Source organism: Watersipora subatra, chromosome 10, assembly GCF_963576615.1.
Source record: "Watersipora subatra chromosome 10, tzWatSuba1.1, whole genome shotgun sequence".
NCBI classification, from domain to species: domain Eukaryota; kingdom Metazoa; phylum Bryozoa; class Gymnolaemata; order Cheilostomatida; family Watersiporidae; genus Watersipora; species Watersipora subatra.
This window is the reverse complement of record NC_088717.1, coordinates 32,040,459-32,063,981: the sequence shown is the minus strand read 5'-3', so window position 1 is coordinate 32,063,981 and position 23,523 is coordinate 32,040,459. Positions and strand designations below refer to the sequence as shown.

General features: G+C 35.5%; 1 protein-coding gene across 1 annotated transcript in view; it reads left to right on the top strand.

Moving 5' to 3' along the window:
* Positions 1-867: 867 nt before the first annotated feature.
* LOC137405797 (uncharacterized) overlaps positions 868-23,523 on the top strand; it is a 41,112-nt gene continuing 18,456 nt past the window's right edge. Inside the window, exons 1-4 of the mRNA XM_068092205.1 lie at positions 868-890; positions 4,305-4,449; positions 13,148-13,271; positions 22,982-23,038. Of these exons, the coding sequence (XP_067948306.1) occupies positions 4,310-4,449; positions 13,148-13,271; positions 22,982-23,038 (321 nt within the window). The 5' untranslated portion in view covers positions 868-890; positions 4,305-4,309. The remainder of the gene's footprint in view (positions 891-4,304; positions 4,450-13,147; positions 13,272-22,981; positions 23,039-23,523) is intronic.

Here is a 23,523-nt window from a genome sequence, read left to right as displayed (position 1 = left end):
AAAGCTAATCTAGGCTCGAGGCCAATCCAACCACTTTTCGAACAAAGCAACGTAGGTTGCAAGATTTTAGTCAAATGTATACAACAGTTTTGGCCAGTTTTTTGCTTTTGGTGATGTAAACAACTATTGTGATCTCTTATTAGATAGTCAATAATTTTTAAAGCTAAAATTCATTGGGCTGGTAAGGCGAGCAATGCTAATGATACCCTTAAATCCAGTGGAAACATCTGTTGATAACAAATGCAAATTATATAGAGCCCATATAGAGTTGTCTGCCTATTGTTGAAACCATGCCAATAGCCATCTACAACAAAAATTTATAGCCTATGCGTCTGTAGATCTGTAGCTAGCTTGACTTTGATATATATGTTGATTAGGATTGGGGACGAATAAAAGCACCCACAAGCTCATTGAGATTAAATGTTGTACAATGTTACTAGGTTACTTGTAAAGGAGTGTGTAACAATGTAGCCTATTTCAAGATGGCGCTCAAATTGTTATGTTATTAAATGACCTTGGTCATTTCAGGGTAGTATAATTCAGCGAGTTGATGCATGTTGGTATAACCTCAGCGTCACAGCTTTTCTATTACCGGGTGATGCGAAATATGATTGGGTTTAATTATATTTGGCGCACGTACTAAGCATTTTCACAACTCGGGCGAAGAATACATTTTGTAATTTATTGAGTCTCACAGCAACACTAGATCTATAGCTGCTATAGCTGAAACCGTTAACAGACACGGATAATAGCGCTGGAAACGCAATATTCGATATAATCGGTTTTGTCAACATACATGTGATTGTCGCAGTAAGTATTTTTTTTAATCTGAAGAATTACCAAACCTTTAGTTTAGCGGACAGATAATTTACGTTACGGTAATACTTCAGGTGAGATCAGTCAGAATTACAACACCTTGTGGGATCCCACATTAGGCCGCTGTGGTCTCGTGTAGATGGGCACTGCTGAATAAGGGAAGAGTTAGCTGTGTGGTGGTTAACTGCATGCGTTATAATGTTCACAAGGTATTTGCTAATCCTGCTGTCAAAAGTAACCGTTTAATGCGCTTCAGGTATTCATAAGCCTTGCACTGGCTTGCACTTTAGTGTTGAAAATTATATTTGCATTCTGAAAGAATGGTTAAGCTTGCTCGTAGCCAAGTCTGAACAGATCATTGACAATTAAAAGCAGGCTGGGTGTTTGCGTTATGGTATTGTTAGGATTTTGTTTAATTATTACTAATCGAGAAGGTTAGTTTTTTAGTTATATTTAATGACATATTCATCAAATTTCTACTCTAAACCGATAAACATTTATAGAAAAAATCAAAACTGTTAATGCACAGCATAAAAGTGTAAACTTATCAAAACAATAGGGTTTCGCACTTTCCAGCGAACAGAATGCTAAACGCTCTTTAGTTTAGCATTTCGATGGATGGTAATAGCAAAAAAACTACAGCACTGATATGCTCTAAGAGCTGCAGGTTGATAAATCAGTAAATACTCAAGCTGTGCACCCACTCATTTAAACCAACATAGACGTTCACATGTTGTATGCTTAATCAAAACACTTGTAAATGCTTTGCTTAAATCCTGTACACATTTTAGTTATTTGAAATGTCAAACAATACTATGGAGACAAACAGTCAAAGAATGAAAACATATTTGTTCCGGATGAAAATATGAAAAAGGGACAATAAGTAAAACAATATGAGCCATCACTGCATTAGGTGTAGTAATAAATCTAAATTTTAAAAAGTTATGTTTTTTATATGTAAATTAAAAGTTTCACAATGGCTTTTTGTCCAAAACAATTAATCAACTAAGCTATTCAGTGTACTAAGTAAAAGATTTTCACGAAGATCTCACATGTTTAGTTTTGCGTTCTGGTCTAGTCCGAGTAGCTTTAGTCATCAAATGCATCAACGACTATTTTATCACAAGGCCTTGATAGATCTCATGAAAATGCAAAACGCAATTTATCAATGCTGTTGTAATCTACTGTCATCTTGTGACAGCATGAATACAAACCAATAGCTAAGTGTACCAGAAGTAACTCGATCTTGATTCTCGTAAAAAGTTACTTATGACCAGTGATCATTGTGCTCATTTGTTTTAAGCTACCACATGTACCTTATGAAACGTTTTCGTAGGTGATGCAGTCATTCAGTTTTGCACTTTTTATCTGATGGTTCAGCCATTCCTTTTACGCTATTTTTCATAATTGGAACATACCAATGGATGTTGTGGATTTGTATCGGTTAGCATTATGATTGGCATATATCTACTTACCGTGTTTTATAGTTCATTTCTACTTGGTATTTAGATCACAATGCTTACATCTGTTAGGGTTGCGGAATTTTACAAACATTTTTTGTCGCATCCATTTGCATTAAATCATACCAACATATTTTAGCCAATATGACATTGGCATTGCTAGAGAGGATAAGATGAGGTAAACTTACTTTTTCAAGAAGATGTCATTGCATGGCAAACCCTATATACCGTAAAACCTCTAATTGAACGCTATTTATATTTGAACGCCAACTCTATTTGAACGCCAACTCTATTTGAACGCCAACTCTATTTGAATGCCACCTTATGTGACAACCACCCTGAAAGAAGGGTTAAAAGTAGAGGACCACTTCTATTTCAACGCCACCTCCATTTGACTACCAATTTGACACTCTTTGGTCTTTACGAACCCGTAATATCAACTGATCAGGAGAAAGTCACACAAATTTGTATCAATAATAAATTGTTTATATCAACAATAATTAATTCTTTCCTTGTCCAATTCCAAACTTTTCATTTTGGTTTTCGTCAAAACTTTGAAAGCAACACCATAGAAATAATTAATAACTGTCTCAGGCATAGTAGTTCCTTGTTTAATGCGTATTTAACGCCTCGTGTTTGTCCTACATGCAACGCGTAAAAGTATGCCCTGCCAATAAATTGTTTGGACGCTATTATCGACTAAATCAGCAGTGCAGAAAAAGTTGTGGTGAGAAGGCATTGTGGAAGGTATTGGACAAACAGAAGAAGTTCATTCCATCGAAAGCAACAATCAGAACACAGCTCTCTGAGCAAACGATCTAAATATATTGATTTTAAAAACGTTAATTTTTGTTTCTGCATTTAATATGAGTTCGTTCATTTTACTTGTTCATGAATATATATATATATTTGTATCCTTTGATTAAACCATATTGATTATATATCATTATATAACTTATGAGTTTTCAGATTTATGGTATATATTATTTAATAGCATCCTTGCGGTTATCTTAACACGCCTTACAATGGACCGAAGCTCATAACTCTTTTTCTATTGCATATAAAAAGCTAGTTTTGGCTTCAAACTGGAGCAAACATATCAATGAGTGCAAGAAGCTTTTCTTCAACATTGATAAATATAGACATGAAATAAAAATATGCTTTCAATTTTTGAATGAATTGAAAAATTGAAAGCTCTAACAAATTGCAAAGCAAGGCACAGGCTATAATATCATCGCAGATTAATTGCAAGAAATGGATAACTGGTAGAGATATTTCTTGGCTTCCTAATGCATATTTTATTTAATGATATTTTTTTGACGAATTAGGTGTAAGTTAGCAAATTAATTGCATCCAAAAGCTCTAATATCGCTCCACCGGAAAAAGAGGCCAAAATATAGGCGACATTTGCTTTAGCCATAAAAGGGCCCAATTTATCTTCCCAAAATTCTGACGAGCAATTAGAAAAAATGCAACACCAGCCTCTATTTGAACGCCACCTTCAATTGACCACCACTAAAGAAGATGAGTTGAAAAATAGAGCGCCATGGCGTTCAATTAGAGGTTTTACAGTAAGTTAAGACAGGCACTTGTCAAGCTTTGTGTTTTCTCCATCAGGCTTCATTCTCCATTGTTTCATGTCTCCATCTGTTTATTTGAGCTTTAGTGCTCAGTACCTATAGATACGGCACCCAGGAATCACAACATGCATGATCTACTGCACACAGGCACTTCATGCTGCAGGTCCTGCGTGCTGTTGGTCCTGCGTGCTATAGGTCCTGCATGCTTTAGCCCTTCGTGCTGCAGGACCAACAGCACACAAGACCTACAGCATGCAGGACTTACAGCAGGTAAGACCTACAGCAGGCAGGACTTACAGCACACAAGACCTACAGCATACGGAACCAACAGCACGCATGACCTGCAGCATGAAGTGAACTAGAGACTAAATTAGACAGCAAGTCTAGATTTGAGACTTAAATTGGCCTCCATAATATGCTAACTCATTTTTTTTTCTTGTTACTTCAGGATTTATGGAGCCTATTTGTGTTTCTCCAAACAACATTCCACACGACTATAGCAATAGCGTAGAAGTATATGAAAGTGCAATGAGGGAAGATGTGAATGAGGAGGATGAAGCATTGAATATGCTGAACACATTTGATAAGAACAGGTTAGAATGTTTATAAGCTTCAGCCATATTTGCGTCGTAATGTTTTCTGTTGAGATCATCCCATACTGGCTTCGCTCTATCATGACCAGATCTGTTGAAGCTCTGTCACCTATGAACAGGTCGCTCTTAGAAAATATTTTTAACTGAAGCTGGTCACATGTTGCTGACCGCACATGAAACCAGTTGATTCTGACTAGCAACCAGAAGCCACAGGCCGACATTAGCAGAGCGTAGCAGACCTAGCACAATTAAACCAAAATTTACCATCTTCTACATTGCACTGGTAACATAGAACTAATTTATATCTGTGCTTTTTGAACATCCATAATTCCTCTATACCCCTCGACTTTATTGACTACTAGCGAAATATCCGGTGTTGCATTGGTATTAAAAATCTGCTTATAAACAGTGAGAGGTATTGTAGTTGCCTGCCATTTTGGTTATTGCTGTCAATGGTTAATTTGAGTAAGCTCACTAATAAGAATTGTGAGAGCAAGCACAAAATTACGTTGCGCCGTAACGAAAATTGGTGGCGTCCAATGAATCCATCAATCTCGTGTAGCTTTATTGGTAAAGTATTTGCCTGGCGAATGAGAGGTTCCGAGATCAAATCTTCTGCGATGCGGACTATTCATTTCTAAAGTTTAATAGCCATAGCTGGATGAACCGAACTACACACAGGCACACAGAAACTCTGAGATTAATATATATATATATATATATATATATATATATATATATATATATATATATATATATATATATATATATGATATACATGTATATGATATATATGTGATATATATTGAAATTTATCACACATAGAACTAAAATCAGAGTGCTCAACATAGGATGGAACAGTATAATTTAGAAAATTATATAGTTCACTTATCTTTTTTTCAGCTACTGACAGTTTCTTGCTAGTGCACTAGCAAGAAACTGTCAGTAGCTGAAAAAAAGATAAGTGAACTATTTAATTTTCTAATTTATATATATGATATAAATATATATTTATATATATATATATATATAGATGAATAAGCAGACGGCAGTTTCGCATTTTCTGTAGGTTTATTAAGCTCAACACTCAGCACTTCGCAGTTTCATTTTGCATCAAAATGAGTTTAACAACAGATATTCACTAGTATAAACTAGCTCCAATAGCTTACACTACCTTACATTGTGCTGACATAAATTAAAATGTAGTGCAAAGCATAAAGAAATTTCTAATTTCTGCTATCTTAAAATATGAATTCATTTGCTAATGGATTCAATTGACACCTTTCACCATTTATAATGTTCTGATTGGTTTAAAATTGTGCTCAATTGATTCGTGAGCTTTAATAATTGCTCAATCAATTTGTATTTCATAATCTGTAAGAACAAAAGTGCGCTGGCATTTTCTTTATACATGTATTTGCATTGCTGCTACATATTGCGACTTTCCAGGTTTGTTCATGACAAATCTTCCATGAAGAAAGGGAGTTTGAATTCTGTAATGCCAGCACCATGTTTGATAAGCAGTTAGACACGACTAGTCATAAACAGTGTTGATGACACCTTACGTTGATAAACAAGTCAGATGAAGTAACCTCTTTATGGTCACATCTTTTTATGTTATCACCGCTCCATTCAAATCGATAAACAGTTATTTTACTCAGTTGGGTTCTGTTCTTCTTTGTAAGCCTTTTTCCCCGTCATCTTTTTCTATAGACTTGATTTACTTTTGTCTTGGCTGCTTTTAGGTTAATTTATAAGCTGTTGTACAGGGCTTCTTTTTGAAGAGCTACGTTAGATTAAAGCTACGTTAGATGCGATTTTTCTTTAAAAGTTACTTATCAAATAGCTTTCTATTACTACAACCTTCTATCCACTATCTCAAATCCTCTACTCACTACTATTTCAAATCTTCTACTCACTACTATCCACTATCCTAAATCCTCTACTCACTACTATCCACTATCCCATCTCCTCTACTCACTACTATCCACTATCCCATCTCCTCTACTCACTACTATCCACTATCCCAAATCTTCTACTCACTACTATCCACTATCCTAAATCCTCTACTCACTACTATCCACTATCCTAAATCCTCTACTCACTACTATCCACTACCCTAAATCCTCTACTCACTACTATCCACTATCCCATCTCCTCTACTCACTACTATCCACTATCCCATCTCCTCTACTCACTACTATCCACTATCCCATCTCCTTTACTCACTACTATCCACTATCCCATCTCCTCTACTCACTACTATCCACTATCCCATCTCCTCTACTCACTACTATCCACTATCCCAAATCTTCTACTCACTACTATCCACTATCCTAAATCCTCTACTCACTACTATCCACTATCCTAAATCCTCTACTCACTACTATCCACTATCCCATCTCCTCTACTCACTACTATCCACTATCCTAAATCCTCTACTCACTACTATCCACTATCCTAAATCCTCTACTCACTACTATCCACTATCCCATCTCCTCTACTCCCTACTATCCACTATCCCAAATCTTCTACTCACTACTATCCACTATCCTAAATCCTCTACTCACTACTATCCACTATCCCAAAAACCTTTACACCCTACTATCCACCATCCCAACTCCTTTACAACACTATTAGATTATCAACTTTTAAATCACGTTTGTTCAACTCGATAATTTCTGTTGTATGTCTTTTCATTTTTTTATCTTTTATTATGTATCGAAAACATCCTTTTTTTGGTGATTACTGATTACTAATGCCAATAAAAAGTTGTACATATATCAACAAGCTAAAATACTCCACTATGGAACAGGTGATACTATAATGATGTGAATGAAATACGTAGAATGTACCGGTAGTTGAAAAGCAATATGATTTCTAATGATCATTTACCTTTATCAGATTGTATCAAGCAGCGGTTGTTGAGTGTTGAGTGGTATTGACTGGTACATGAGAGGTAGCACAGGTACATGAGAGGTAGCACAGGTACATGAGAGGTAGCACAGGTACATGAGAGGTAGCACAGGTACATGAGAGGTATCACAGATACACTAAAAGTAGTGCAGGTACATGAGAGGTAGCACAGGTGCATGAGAGGTAGCACAGGTACATGAGAGGTAGCACAGGTACATGAGAGGTAGCACAGGTACATGAGAGGTAGCACAGGTACATGAGAGGTAGCACAGGTACATGAGAGGTAGCACAGGTACATGAGAGGTAGCACAGATACATGAGAGGTAGCACAGGTACATGAGAGGTAGCACAGATACATGAGAGGTAGCACAGATACATGAGAGGTATCACAGATACACTAAAAGTAGTGCAGGTACATGAGAGGTAGTGCAGGTACATGAGAGGTGGTGCAGGTACACGAGAGGTGATGCAGGTACATGAAAGGTAGTGCAGGTACATGAGAGGTGATGCAGGTACATGAGAGGTTGCATTTAAGTACCTTACTATCTACTAACCATGCCATGGGCAGCGTGTTATTACCATGTCATGTTTTTAGCTCAAGCTTCTATATAGCTTAATATATGATAGACTAAAATTTGTAATAAAAGCAAATCTTCCTATCATTATTATGACGAATTCTTGCGATTTCTGTCTGCCATTATGAGCAATATTACATCACTATCAAGGTCCAAACACACTAGGCGATTTTATCGCGAGCGTCATGAGGAGGGCGGAGATATCGCTGGCGTGTGCATAAACACACTTGAGCGATTCACTAGCAAATGATATAATGGGCATGCCCACAAACTGCCAATAAAATTCCGTATCATTAGTTTTTTCGGAGTTGTTAAAGGTTGACTTGCAACAAATTTCAAATTACAGTTATTTGGTGTCAAAAGATTCACCATGTTTTACTCTGTTGTGTTGTAGGTGCCAAATACGTGGAAAAGTGATTACAGCTCTTAAAAGCTCAAAAACGAAAAGCCGCCGTAGATTGGAATCTATTTATTTTTCTGACGTAGTCATGATAGTCTGGTTATTGTCTTGTCACGTGAATTGAAAGGCCAATAAAAAGCTCAATATAAACTTATCGTAGCACTAGTTTATGACAAACACTTCGGGTTTTACCAAGGACCCCGTATCAAATATAGATGCTCGCTACTTTACAGTTTCGTTTCGGCCTGGTCTAATCGGCAAGTCGTAATCTGATCATGTGACCCAATACTTCGCAAATAATTTTTGCAACACTTTTCGATTATCACAGGTGACCACCAGGCTCGTCATGATTATCAGACAATGATATGTACTCCTTCGAGGTAAGGTTAAAAAATTAAATGAATTTTTACAGTAAGTTATAAAATATCACTGCTAAAACTGATAGCATTACAATGACGATAAAATAGACGCGTAAGAACAATAGACATGGTTTTATTGAATGCGTGAAGTATATTTCTGAAAATATTTCGACGAATGAGGTTGCATGAAAGTGTAAACAGAAACCATCTACCACAGCTACGTCACATTTGAGTCGTTTTGGAAAGAGAATCCAAACTACGGCGGTCTCGTGTGGCTGCGATTAACTGTTCGTTTTTTAGCTTTTAAGAGCTTGCATTCACATTCCCACATATTTGGCACCTACAACACAACAGAGTAAGACATGATGAATCTTTTGATATCAAGTTACTGGAATGGGAATTTTGTTTCAAGTCAACCTTTAATAAATTTAGGTTAGCCAATACGGCTCCGTCTAGGCGACAACGTAAACAACTTGCGCATTTGTTATTAAACCTATCTCACTTTCACGGATTGTACACTGCCTACACTACAAGAAGACGTAAGAAAAAACGATTATTGTATTTTTAACTGTAATATTTTTTACTATTTTTATACATATTTTATTTTGTAGTGATTTTTATACTTAATATATACTTAATTAAATATTTACCGTTCTCAAGATGGTCAACTTGCGCAACGATTGACTGCAAATGTTGGCTTTCAACTCGGATTTTTTGTAATTTTTGTTTGTTATGGTGCACAGGACTGAGAGCACTATTATTAAATTTATGAACAATTCAGTGTTCGTTCTGAAGATGTTTCAATCGTAACAAAATAGCCAATTGTCGCTGCTGTACGTTGGTGAACATCGATAAGAAATAATTACCCGCCATAAATTGCATTCTGGTGAAAACCAACCAATCGAAATGAATCTCGCTATCGATAAAGTTGTGTAGAGAAAGTCTAGCGTTATCGCTCTGCATGAGCACGCTGAGTGAATTCTAGCGCAGATTAGCGCCACGCAGAGCGATATCGCTCTAAATATCGCCTAGTGTGTTGTCACCTTTACACGAGCTTGCAGATTTGATTACCTCATTTTTACTTTTGCTCTTTTAAGCACGTTTAACACTTTCACTGGACCTGAGATCATTCGAGAAAAACTCGTCTGCGTAGTTTCAATTTTGTTCAACTTTCGGTTTAGGTAGGAGTACGGAATTTTGGTCGCTTCGTGCTTGATATGTTTTCGGTCAAATTCTGAATGTCCAGATTGATTGTACGTTTAGTTCTCGAAATATCGCAATATCGAAATATTTTTTACTTATCCGAGGAACAACAAAAGGCTGTACACAGGACATTAGTTACTAATGACACCTGTGATTAAAATTCTTAGTAATGAAGCCTCAGAAATAAGCCAAGTTAGAAACCTTTTTTTCTTCAACAACAAGGGCTTTTTACTAAAACTACCTGTAGTTGTTTTTCTATTCATAATAAATATACACACTCTAACAGACTCAGTATACCGCAATCAATTTTTTTTTGTTATCTCTTAAACATTGCGTTTTTAATCAATGTGAAAAGATCCACTTTCTCTGTTTAATTGCTGTTTTTTATGGAGATTTGTAAGCTTGCAGTTTCAATATAATATTTACTTACTAAAGGAATCCTGCTATTCTAAGTGCTTTAACAGTCGATGTAAAGTTGTTATTATGGTCTAGAATCTGGGAACCTGCTTGTATATTATTATATATACTTGTATATATATATATAATAGCTGTGCTACCCGGCATTGCCCGGGTAATAAAAAAGTCTTTGGTCAGAAAAGTGATTTGTATTTAACATATAACAACATTTGCCATTCTAACTTTCAAACTACATATCATGAGAAAAGTGTTTTGTGTAATTGAAATAATTTAAGAGAGAAAATAAAAACATCTGTTAAGGTTTTCAAACTTTGTCAAACAACTTTTAAACTTCCTATCATGAGGAAGATGTTTCGTGCAGGTCAAATAAGTTAAAAAATAAAACGACTATAAAAAGGCTTAGATGTAAATGTGAAATAATTAGAAAGTAATAGCTAAATTAAGTCTGTTTTGCTACGATTATAATAAAAGATGATTCGGTGATGATACAGTTAATACGAACTGAGAAAATAAAATAAAAATCCTGAATATGTAGAATTAATAATAACAATTCTAGCATAGAAGTGTATGTGTATAAAAAAGGTTACTGTGCCACCAGAAGCTATCAATCAAAGCTTTGAATACGACAATACTGGTACTTCTTGATATTGGTACAAATGTAAAAATGAAATATCGGACTGTCTTTGTCTGATTGAATGGTGAGGGAATGTAGAGGCTCTTTCGATATAATTTTCTACGATAAAGTTTTTATATAATATAGTTTTTAATAATCCGGAGACGATATGTTCCGCATGAGATGAATTGGCCTTGACCCCACATATAGTAATTAACCTTACAAAAAATATTTCTTAACAGGGGCATAATAAAAATAATCAGCGTGCGCTATAGCTATAACCGGAATGACAGATCCACAGACAAACATACTTTGAGAAATATATACTGTATATCGATATGTATGTATATCCAGTCAAACATGGATAACTCAAACTTCACGGGACCGAGTGAAAGTGTTCGAGTTATCAGAGCATTCAAGTTATCAGAGCACTGTCACAGATCCATGTATTTATTAGTAAATACATGTACATATACAAACTACATTTTATAATATAAATCTAAAGCATAAATGGCTGTTTCAGATTAAATGCTTCTAATGAAAAGTTTGAAAAAATTTTATCAGAAAGTCTAGAGATTTTTCTATCGCTTGAGATTTGTTTGTTGTTTTATGTGATGTGACTGCTAGGACGTTTTCAGATTAAAATTGGCAAAACTTGATTGCTGTTGAAATGCTCAGAAGAAATACATCTTTTTCTTTTGAGCGTTTTAACCAAGATAAATTTTGCCGACTTTTCTTGAAGTTTACGCGAAAGTTACCTCGCTTTTCTTTGCCTTCGAAGGACCATCGTTAAGCGGATGTTTGGTAAAAATCAAATTTTACCAAACCTTTAGAAAAGTTGTTGACAAAAATATTTTGCGGATGATGGTAATAACGATGCCTATGAACTACTAAAAGTTAAGGTTTATCTCTATGGCTTGGAATAAAGTGATATTCTAAAGCGATAACAACGGACTCGGTAGCCGTTGGGCAAAAAACTCTTCCAGTTAACGAAGTTGAGGTCAAGTTATCTGAAGCAATTTATACAAATCCATTCGAGTTAATCATGTGTTCGAGCTATCCGAGGGCGCGTTATCCATGTTTGACTGTATATATGTACATGTATATATATATACTGATGAAGAAGAAGGTTGCAGTTCACTAAAAGCAGAGCGCTTCCAGCACTTTTTATGTATATATATATATACAGTATATACATATATAAGGCTTCAAAGATAAGGTACATATAAGATAAGGCTTCGAAGTGTTAACTAATTCTGCGCACACAATTTTATTGTGAAAATCAACCAACCACCACATGACTGCATCATCTGCGCAAGATCAATGGCTCACTGAGAACCCGGTGAAGAGAACCCGGTGAAGGCCTATATTGTCCTGCACCAACCTGTGATTACAACACATCTCAACAGCTGATCAGGAGTAGTTTACAATCAACCTAGTGTTTATGTCAAGATGCGTGATGAAAAAAACAGCGGAATAATTGCTATTGCATTTAACAATAGGCTTGCTCGTACCGTGGACTGCATCTGCGGCAAGTTATTCCGTTTTAAATTTCAAAGTGTCCCAAGGGAAACTCAGCTAACAGTCTGCCTGTTTATACTTGGCTAAGGCTCTCTGTCGCTGGTGAAGTCACTTGTGAAGCTGTGAGTGCTGTCTTAGGCCTACTACCCTAATCTCCACAGTGCTAAATACCCTTGATCTCTAAAGTGCTATATATATAACCTTGATCTCAACAGTGCTATGTCCCCTTGATCTTCACAGCGCTATATATCCTTGATCTCCACAGTGCTATATACCCTTGATCTCTACAGCGCTATATCCCCTTGATCTCCACAGTGCTATATATCCTTGATCTCTAAAGTGCTATATACCTTTGATATCAACAGTGCCATATACCCTTGATCTCTATAGTGCTGTATACCCTTGATCTCTCCAGTGCTGTATACCCTTGATCTCCACAGCGCTATATATCCTTGATCTTCACAGTGCTATATATCCTTGATCTCCACAGTGCTATATATCCTTGATCTCCACAGTGCTATATATCCTTGATCTCCACAGTGCTATATATCCTTGATCTCCACAGTGCTATATCCCCTTGATCTCCACAGTGCTGTATACCCTTGATCTCTACAGTGCTATATACACTTGATCTCCACAGTGCTATATATACCTTTGATCTCTACAGTGCTATATATACCTTTGATCTCTACAGGGATGGAGTGTTAGACTTTGAGGAGTTCTCCAACCTGCTGCAACATATATTCCAGTTAGGTCCTATAGACATGACCTCAGAGGAAAAGCTTAAGAGCTTCATGTTACTCCTCGACTTGAACAATGTGAGTCTTACAGCTTCTCTAGCTTCGTGACCCTTTTTGTGAGAAAGGGACATGAAGCGTACTCTCCCCCCTTTCTGTTAGAAAGGGCGTAAAGAGCTTGGAGCCACTGAGCCTGCTCAAATGCCAAAAACTGTTCCGAAATTACCTGGCCATCTAGTTCGTGTCAAAATGCACTGCGCCACTCTGCATGGGAAAATCCAAATGGTCTGTGCAACTACTTCTGAATGCATGATACAATTTTGTCGATGACTACATTCCAGTTTACATTCGCTCGAATTTTCGGTAGCTAAAAATATTGTACAAATAATGGCGTCACATTGGGTTAGAATGCAGGCAATAGCATACCGACCCACAACTCCCAACATTAACCCTAAGAATAGCTCTATGTCATTTACCAAACTAGCTTAATATTTATTAGTGACTAATGCCTCCCAAGATCTTTAAATTAGTGATTAGCAAGTTATTAGTTGGAATGGTCACATATGGACCTTGAGTTGATGTTGTGATGTCATCATATTACCTACTATATTACCATGAGTTGATGTTGTGATGTCATCATATTACCTACTATATTACCATGAGTTGATGTTGTGATGTCATCATATTACCTACTATATTACCATGAGTTGATGTTGTGATGTCATCATATTACCTACTATATTACCATGAGTTGATGTTGTGATGTCATCATATTACTTACTATATTACCATGAGTTGATGTTGTGATGTCATCATATTATCTACTATATTACCATGAGTTGATGTTGTGATGTCATCATATCACCTACTATATTACCATGAGTTGATGTTGTGATGTCATCATATTACTTACTATACTACCACGAGTTGATGTTGTGATGTCATCATATTACCTACTATATTACCATGAGTTGATGTTGTGATGTCATCATATTATCTACTATATTACCATGAGTTGATGTTGTGATGTCATCATATCACCTACTATATTACCATGAGTTGATGTTGTGATGTCATCATATTACTTACTATATTACCACGAGTTGATGTTGTGATGTCATCATATTACCTACTATATTACCACGAGTTGGTGTTGTGATGTCATCATATCACCTGCTATATTACCATGAGTTGATGTTGTGGTGTCATCATATCACCTGCTATATTACCATGAGTTGATGTTGTGATGTCATCATATTACTTACTGTATTACCACGAGTTGGTGCTGTTATGTCATCATATTACCTACTATATTACCACGAGTTGGTGTTGTTATGTCATCATATCACCTACTATATTACCACGAGTTTATGTTGTGATGTCATCATATTACCTACTATATTACCATGAGTTGATGTTGTGATGTCATCATTTTACCTACTATATTACCATGAGTTGGTGTTTTGATGTCATGCGATACAGACAGCTCTGTTGTTGAGCCATACAGACAGCTCTGTTGTTGAGACATACAGACAGCTCTGTTGTTGAGCCATACAGACAGCTCTGTTGTTGAGCCATACAGACAGCTCTGTTGTTGAGCAATACAGACAGCTCTGTTGTTGAGCCATACATACAGCTCTGTTGTTGAGACATACAGACAGCTCTGTTGTTGAGACATACAGACAGCTCTGTTGTTGAGCCATACAGACAGCTCTGTTGTTGAGCCATACAGACAGCTGTTGTTGAGCCATACAGACAGCTCTGTTGCTGAGCCATACAGACAGCTCTGTTGTTGAGCCATACAGACAGCTCTGTTGTTGAGACATACAGACAGCTCTGTTGTTGAGCTATATAGTTTTGAACCGAGTGACTGCCTTTGTTATTCATGAATGGTCAGCAAACATTTGTATTGGTTATCTGGTATGCTTAAGTAGCTCGCTGTTAGCGGCTAGTTTTTGCGCAGCCGACGCTAAAGGAACGATACAGCGGTGCCAGATCTATTTTGTGCAGCCGACGCTAAAGGAATGATACAGCAGTGCCAGATCTATTTTGTGCAGCCGACGCTAAAGGAGCGATACAGCAGTGCCAGATCTATTTTGTGCAGCCGACGCTAAAGGAACGATACAGCGGTGCCAGATCTATTTTGTGCAGCCGACGCTAAAGGAACGATACAGCAGTGCCAGATCTATTTTGTGCAGCCGACGCTAAAGGAACGATACTGCGGTGCCAGATCTATTTTGTGCAGCCGACGCTAAAGGAACGATACTGCAGTGCCAGATCTATTTTGTGCAGCCGACGCTAAAGGAACGATACAGCAGTGCCAGACCTATTTTGCGCAGCCGATGCTAAAGGAACGATACAGCGGTGCCAGATCTATTTTGCGAGTAGCTTTGCTAGTAGCTTTGCTAGTGTCACCATTCCTTATCAATAGCTACTGCTTGAAAGCATGATTTTACATGTAGCCAGATTCTGCTTGAAAGCAGAATCTGGCTACATGTAAAATCATGTTGCACTCTGTGATGTATTGCACTTGTTGCACTGTGATGTTTTGCACTTGTATTGCACTGTGATGTATTGCACTTGTATTGCACTGTGATGTATTGCACTTGTAGTGCACTGTGATGTATTGCACTTATATTGTACTGTGATGTATTGCACTTGTATTGCACTGTGATGTATTGCACTTGTATTGCACTGTGATGTATTGCACTTGTATTGCACTGTGATGTATTGCACTTGTATTGCACTGTGATGTATTGCAAGATATACCCTTTTCAATTAGCTCCATATTTTATGTTTTGGCGAATGAGAGACTGTAATAGATTTAGCCAGTAGGCAGAAGCTGTCTTATGATGGTATTCTTTATCATCATATTTTGTTTCTTTGTTTCTCATTGCATATTTGTTATGCAAATATTTCGTTATTGTGTAGTATATACATGTAGCAGTGTATATTACATGAGCTATGTCAATATCAGTAGTGTATATTACATGAGCTATGTCAATATCAGCAGTGTATATTACATGAGCTATGTCAATATCAGCAGTGTATATTACATGAGCTATGTCAATATCAGCAGTGTATATTACATGAGCTATGTCAATATCAGCAGTGTATATTACATGAGCTATGTCAATATCAGCAGTGTATATTACATGAGCTATGTCAATATCAGCAGTGTATATTACATGAGCTATGTCAATATCAGCAGTGTATATTACATGAGCTATGTCAATATCAGCAGTGTATATTACATGAGCTATGTCAATATCAGCAGTGTATATTACATGAGCTATGTCAATATCAGCAGTGTATATTACATGAGCTATGTCAATATCAGCAGTGTATATTACATGAGCTATGTCAATATCAGCAGTGTATATTACATGAGCTATGTCAATATCAGCAGTGTATATTACATGAGCTATGTCAGTATCAGCAGTGTATATTACATGAGCTATGTCAATATCAGCAGTGTATATTACATGAGCTATGTCAATATCAGCAGTGTATATTACATGAGCTATGTCAATATCAGCAGTGTATATTACATGAGCTATGTCAATATCAGCAGTGTATATTACATGAGCTATGTCAATATCAGCAGTGTATATTACATGAGCTATGTCAATATCAGCAGTGTATATTACATGAGCTATGTCAATATCAGCAGTGTATATTACATGAGCTATGTCAGTATCAGCAGTGTATATTACATGAGCTATGTCAATATCAACAGTGTATATTACATGAGCTATGTCAATATCAGCAGTGTACTATAATTGTAATATAATATATTTCTATATAATATATTACTATATTTCTATATAATACTATGTTTCTATATAATATATTAATATATTTCTGTATAATACATTACTATATTTCTATATAATATATTACTATATAATATATTACTATATTTCTATACAATATATTATTATATCTCTATATAATATATTACTATATAATATATTACTATATTTCTATACAATATATTATTATATTTCTATATAATATATTACTATATTTCTATATAATATATTACTATATTTCTGCTGATCTTCTAGTTTGTAGGTTTTAGCAATGAACTACATGTGCATGTATGTGTCTTACATTGAAGCTCCACATCATAAACCCAGTACCATTCTGTTACACTTTCAGTAGCTGTATCTTTGGTTGATCATATCATCATGGTTGTTTCATTAACTGTGTATCATCAAGTCATACAATAGAAACTCCCATCGGTCCAATTGAGTTGGTCATGAACCAGCCTGCCTATAGCGTGCTAGCTACGCTCTATCTGTCATCTGTTAGCCAAGTGAAACACTCTGAGAGCCTATAAAAGAGCAGATTCATACGCTTGCTAATTTGAAATCAATATAGTTTTGTATTCAAATGTCTTATTATATATTTCATGTCATCTTGAGTTATGAAAAGTAAGTCCTATGTTTCTAGTGTCCCAACTGCGCATGAGGGCACGTGGGGTCACATGGCATCCGCTGTTTCTTGCTGCCAGTGCACCATTTATAGCCATTCCTTGGCAATTTGCTTTTTCTATCAAAAGTACTTATTTCTATTCATTTTGTGCAATGGCGTTGGCTTGAAATGGCTCCCAGTTTTTCACTCTGCCTAGTTCGGAATAACCGTCCCAATACAATGGGTGATTTAGAGGGTCTGCAAAGATTCTCAATGTCCAGGGCTTCCGGAGTCTGCCTGACAAACATACATTGTTGCGGGAGGGGTGTACGCGATGAGCAATCATTGGGGCTCATGTCTACCAATCAACTCGGAGTTATCTACTCGTAAATTTGCAGTTGTTCTGTACATCAATGATATAAAAACCCTCACAGGTAGGCGACGCTACCGTATGGACGGGGTTTAATCATCGAGCTCTGTTGGGATTGTGCTAGCCTGGGTTTCGGGGCTAACAGTTCTCCCGGGGCGATCGCGTCGCCTTGTTAGGTTTTTGGGTATAGGTTTTTGGGTATAGGTTTTTATTGCAGATATGCGTCCATCGCGAATAACAAAACATGAATCAGCAAACCTTGAATTTCTGCGGTGTAGGGGTAATACCTAACCAAGAAAATGAACCCATTGACAATAAAACATTTCAAATTACCTATTTTTACCAATTTTGAGATTAGCAGGAGTCGTAATATATGCCTAAAGTTAAATATAATTTACCCGAAATCACTCGAACAACGTCCTTTGTTCCCTAGTTTTTGATTAATATTTTGTGACACCTAATATAAAATGACAGTCTTTCATCGTTGTCACATTGTTTGACATGGCCAATAAGATGGGACAGCAGGCAAAGCTGTGCAGTGTAGTTTTCCTACTCAAAATCTGAATATAAATCCTAATTTGGCCCATTTCACAATGGCGACTATTAATATCGCGAATGCTTGTGAATGGCAACTGACTGATCATAACAGTGACAATATTGGGCAACTATATTTATTTGACAACAAAATGAAACCAACAGATCAGTAAAATAACCACTATTGTTCATAATATTTGCAAATTTACTAGGGGCTTCATTCAGCATATTTTTTTGTTCTGGCGTATGTTCGGATTCAACTCAACAGAGCTCGATCATGAAACCCCGCCCATATGATAGCCGGCGCCTATCTCGTGGGGGTTTTATTGTATCATGTGGGGGTTTTATATCATTGTTTACATGTAGATATCAATGATTGACAGACAGTAATTGATTCATGGAATGTAGAATAATTCACAGCTAACCGTTTTTGGCATTTACCGAATGCGTGTGTCGTACAGCAAGTAATTGGTTAGCCTACAAAGTATGACCGTTCATGAGCATCTTAGGCTAAGTTTCAAAATGTCCTTTGTAGAGGCAAACACATACATGTACATACATCTACCCTATACATATTATATCCTATACATATACCCTATACATATTATATCCCATACATATACCCTATACATATTAGATCCCATACATATACCCTATACATATTATATCCCATACATATACCCTATACATATTATATCCCATACATATACCCTATACATATTATATCCCATACATATACCCTATACATATTATATCCCATACATATGCCCTATACATATTATATCCCATACATATACCCTATACATATTATATCCCATGCATATACCCTATACATATTATATCCCATACATATACCCTATACATATTATATCCTATACATATACCCTATACATATTATATCCTATACATATACCCTATACATATTATATCCCATACGTATACCCTATACATATTATATCCTATACATATACCCTATACACATTATATCCCATACATATACCCTATACATATTATATTCCATACATATATCATATACACATTATATCTTATATATATACCCTATACATATTATATCCCATACATATACCCTATACACATTATATCCTATACATATACCCTATACATATTATATCCTATACATATATCCTATACATATTATATCCTATACATATACCCTATACATATAACTGATTGACAAATAACAGATACACTATGCAATTTTATTAACGAATCTATCAAGACAAACACTGTTACAATTTTAATGAAAAATGCCAAAGTTTTACCTCTTTTCAAAACTGGTTCTCACGACAAATGTGAAAATTTTAGACCAATTTCAATTCTTCCAGTCTTTAGTAAAGTTTTAGAGAAATTGATAAACCAGCAGATTTTAAACTACTTAGAGACACATGAATTGCTTACAACCTATCAATATGGCTTTCGAAAAAAAATTAGGTACAACAGATGCAGTCGTAAATTTCAAAAATCAAGCTCTTGAAGCTTTTAATCAAGGATATACTGTACTTGGGATTTTCATTGATTTTAGTAAAGCTTGCGATACTATTGATCATAACATTTTACTGACCAAGATGAAATTGTTGGGTTTTGGCAAAAATTGCATTACATGAATAAAGAGTTATTTGACAGATCGCTCCAAAACTACATTGATAAATTCGACTTATTCAAATTGTAGCAATATAATTTATGGAGTACCACAGGGTTCAATTTTAGGTCCAACGCTATTTTTAATCCCACGACCAAGCAAGAACGAAGCGATTGATTGGGAGATTTATGATAAATGCACATGTGCACACAACTCCCGAAAAATTATCCGTTAATGGCCGTCACCAAACCCTTGTTACGAAATCCTATCAACAAATTTAAATATTTTTCAGTAAAGTCGTTTAAGTTTAATAATGATACAAAACGCATATAAACCTATTTAAATATGTTACCAAGTCTTTGAAAGGTTACCGCAAATTCCTAAAACTAACCCATCTGATCAGATTATACATAAATAGACAGATTAATTCTGCCAAAAATCGCCACAAAACGCTTGAACAGCTTGGTTTATTAATAGTTTCGACCGACCTACGAAACGCCAATAAAGCCGTGCTACAGATAGTAGAACTATTTAGCAGTGCGCAATTCAACACGAGAAAAACATGCTCATTTCACTAGACTATGGCATTGTTTAATTGCCAAGAAGGTTTGTGTACTGTTTGAGGCATAGACCGATTTACAGGTATGAAAATGTGGTACACAGTTTATCAGCCTACGTTTTTGTTCGATTACCAAAGTTTTTTCAAATTATCTAGAACATCAGCCAGATTTCTTTACATCTTATCTACAAGGTAGGGCGTTACTACAACGCCCTTTTATGACAAGAATATTTCTTTATTTCACTCCAGTTTGCATAAAACTTCCAGTCGCGTAAATGCCAACGCTTGCTTTCTGTTACATATCGCTGTCAAAACCATTCTACATTCACAACACAACCAACTTTCAAACTGTATATTACACATCAGCTTGCCGTTTAACTTTTAATATTGCACTTCAGAGATATAATAAACATATTTTTTTATTGTTGGCATCGTTGTTGTTAGTTAAATTACGTACAGTAGGTTAGGTCTACAGCTTGAATTAATATTTGTTTTATTATTGTAAAACATAAGTTTGAGATAGTTAAATATTTATTTTATTAATATTTATTTCTGTTACATATCGTTGTCAAAACCGTTCTGCATTCAACACAACCAACTTTCAAACTGTATATTACAATATATTTTACTTTTAATATTGCATTTCAGAGATATAATAAACATATTTCATTATTGCTGCTATTTAAATTACGTACAGTAGTTTAGGTTTACAGCTTTACAGTCTACAGGTCTCAGTCTCGTTTACATTATACTCTGTCAATTCCTGCTGAGAACTATTTTTTCAACAACCAACAGTACCCTTTCTTTTTTCCATTATTACTTTGGTTGTGGGCTGTATGACAGTGGAATTTCTAGTATATATTAACGACTTATCCTCTAACCTAAAATTCTTAACGCCTATATTGCATGCTGATGATACTAGCTTATTCTTCAAATCAAAAACTTAAATGATGACATTAACCTTATAAACATTACTTTGATAAAATTTACAAGATGGTGTCAACAAAACAATTTAATTATTAACATTAAGAAGACAATTTATATTATTTTAAAGAACCATCAAAACAATTTTAAATTAAACGAAAATTCTCTTTTTTTAAATGGTGATACAATTAAGAAAACAGACAGTGTTAAATTTTTTGGAATAACTATTGACAACAATTTAAACTGGAAATTACATACAGAAAGCTTATTAAAACAATTACATCTACTTAGTGGCCTATTGTACCGATTATCTTTTCATTTACCACGAAATATTCTAATTTTACTTTATAACTCATTGATCAATTCAAAAATTTCCTATTGTATTGAAGCCTGGGGAATGCTCCATTAATTTATCTTGAAAAATTATTTATCAAAAAAGAGTAGTTCGCATTATTAACAAGAAACCTTTTTATTTCTCGACTCGGGATTTATTTAAAAAATGCAACATTTTGAATGTTAGTCAGTTGTTTAAATTTTGGACTTTGCTTAGAGCTCATATATATTTTTACTCAACATATTCTCATCCCTCACAGCACTATTTCACTCGAAATTCTAAATTCAACTTACCTTTACCTAAATCATCTCCCGCTGCTGGTCACCAAAGAACAATTTATCAAGAAGCTGTTTTATGGAACACTCTGCCTATTTCTATTCGCAGTATACAAAACACGTTAGGTTTTAAGAAGAGTTTAAGGGCATGGCTATTGGGATAATTTTTTTAAAAACTATAATGCTTAATTAATCTGCCACCTTGGTCCGTGCTAAATATTAGCTTTTGCTATCGCGCCATGGCCTCATCATCGCCTTCTCTGGATGCTCTTTGTCTAGTTCTCATTTCTTTTGTATATATTCATATATTATTGATGAAATAAAGCAAACAAACATTATATCCCATATGAGATGTTGTGTCAAATATTCTTATGAGAATACATTTTTGTTTAATTTGTTCAAAAGCCCATAAATTAACACTAAATATTTCAGGTAATTACACTGTACTTTAAAACAATGTCATTATTTAAAATGGTATAAAAGTTAAATATATATAATATATATAATGCAAATTATATGTAAAATATATTAAGTAGTAATTAAGTAAAAAGTAGGTTTTATTGTTAAGCGTACGATGCAAGAGGCCAAGTTTACCAATGCTTTTGTCACTCCTGTATGTACCATTACTCAATGTAGCACTAATCAATGTAGCACTAATCAATGTAGCACTAATCAATGTAGCACTAATCAATGTAGCACTAATCAATGTAGCATTATTCATTGTAGCATCAGTCGCTTGCCAATTAAATCACAGGTCTGTTTCTTTTTATTAACAGGATGGGGTGATTGACCGTACAGAGTTTCAACATGCATGGACGCACTGCTTTGACAAGGTTGGTCGTGTCTCTCTATTGCTAAAATTCTTCAAGCATCTTAATGTCTTACAAACATTTCTACAATGCTATATGTACGCACAACACTGTCTGTGTCTGTCAACACTTGGGTACGCATTGGTCACTCTTCAACCTTAAAGGATGTATAATGTAGAGAAATATTTGGCCCGGTCAAACAAACATTTCTATCTATATTGTAAGCTTTCAGGATATTAGCAGTGACCAATGGGAACTAGGCTCAACTGGGATGTCTTGCATGGCATGAGCCACTATTAAACTGTAAGTGAACAAGGCGATGACAAGGCAATTCATTCTCCTTGAGAAGAGGTTTTCTGATGGAGAATCGATTCATTAGCAGATCTGTAAAATGTAGCCGTGGAAAACACCACGCTAGCGAGGACGGAATGCAGCCGTGGAAAACACCACGCTAGCGAGGACGGATCAGAATTGCTCTAATACACTTAGTATTATCAAATTTCAAAAAT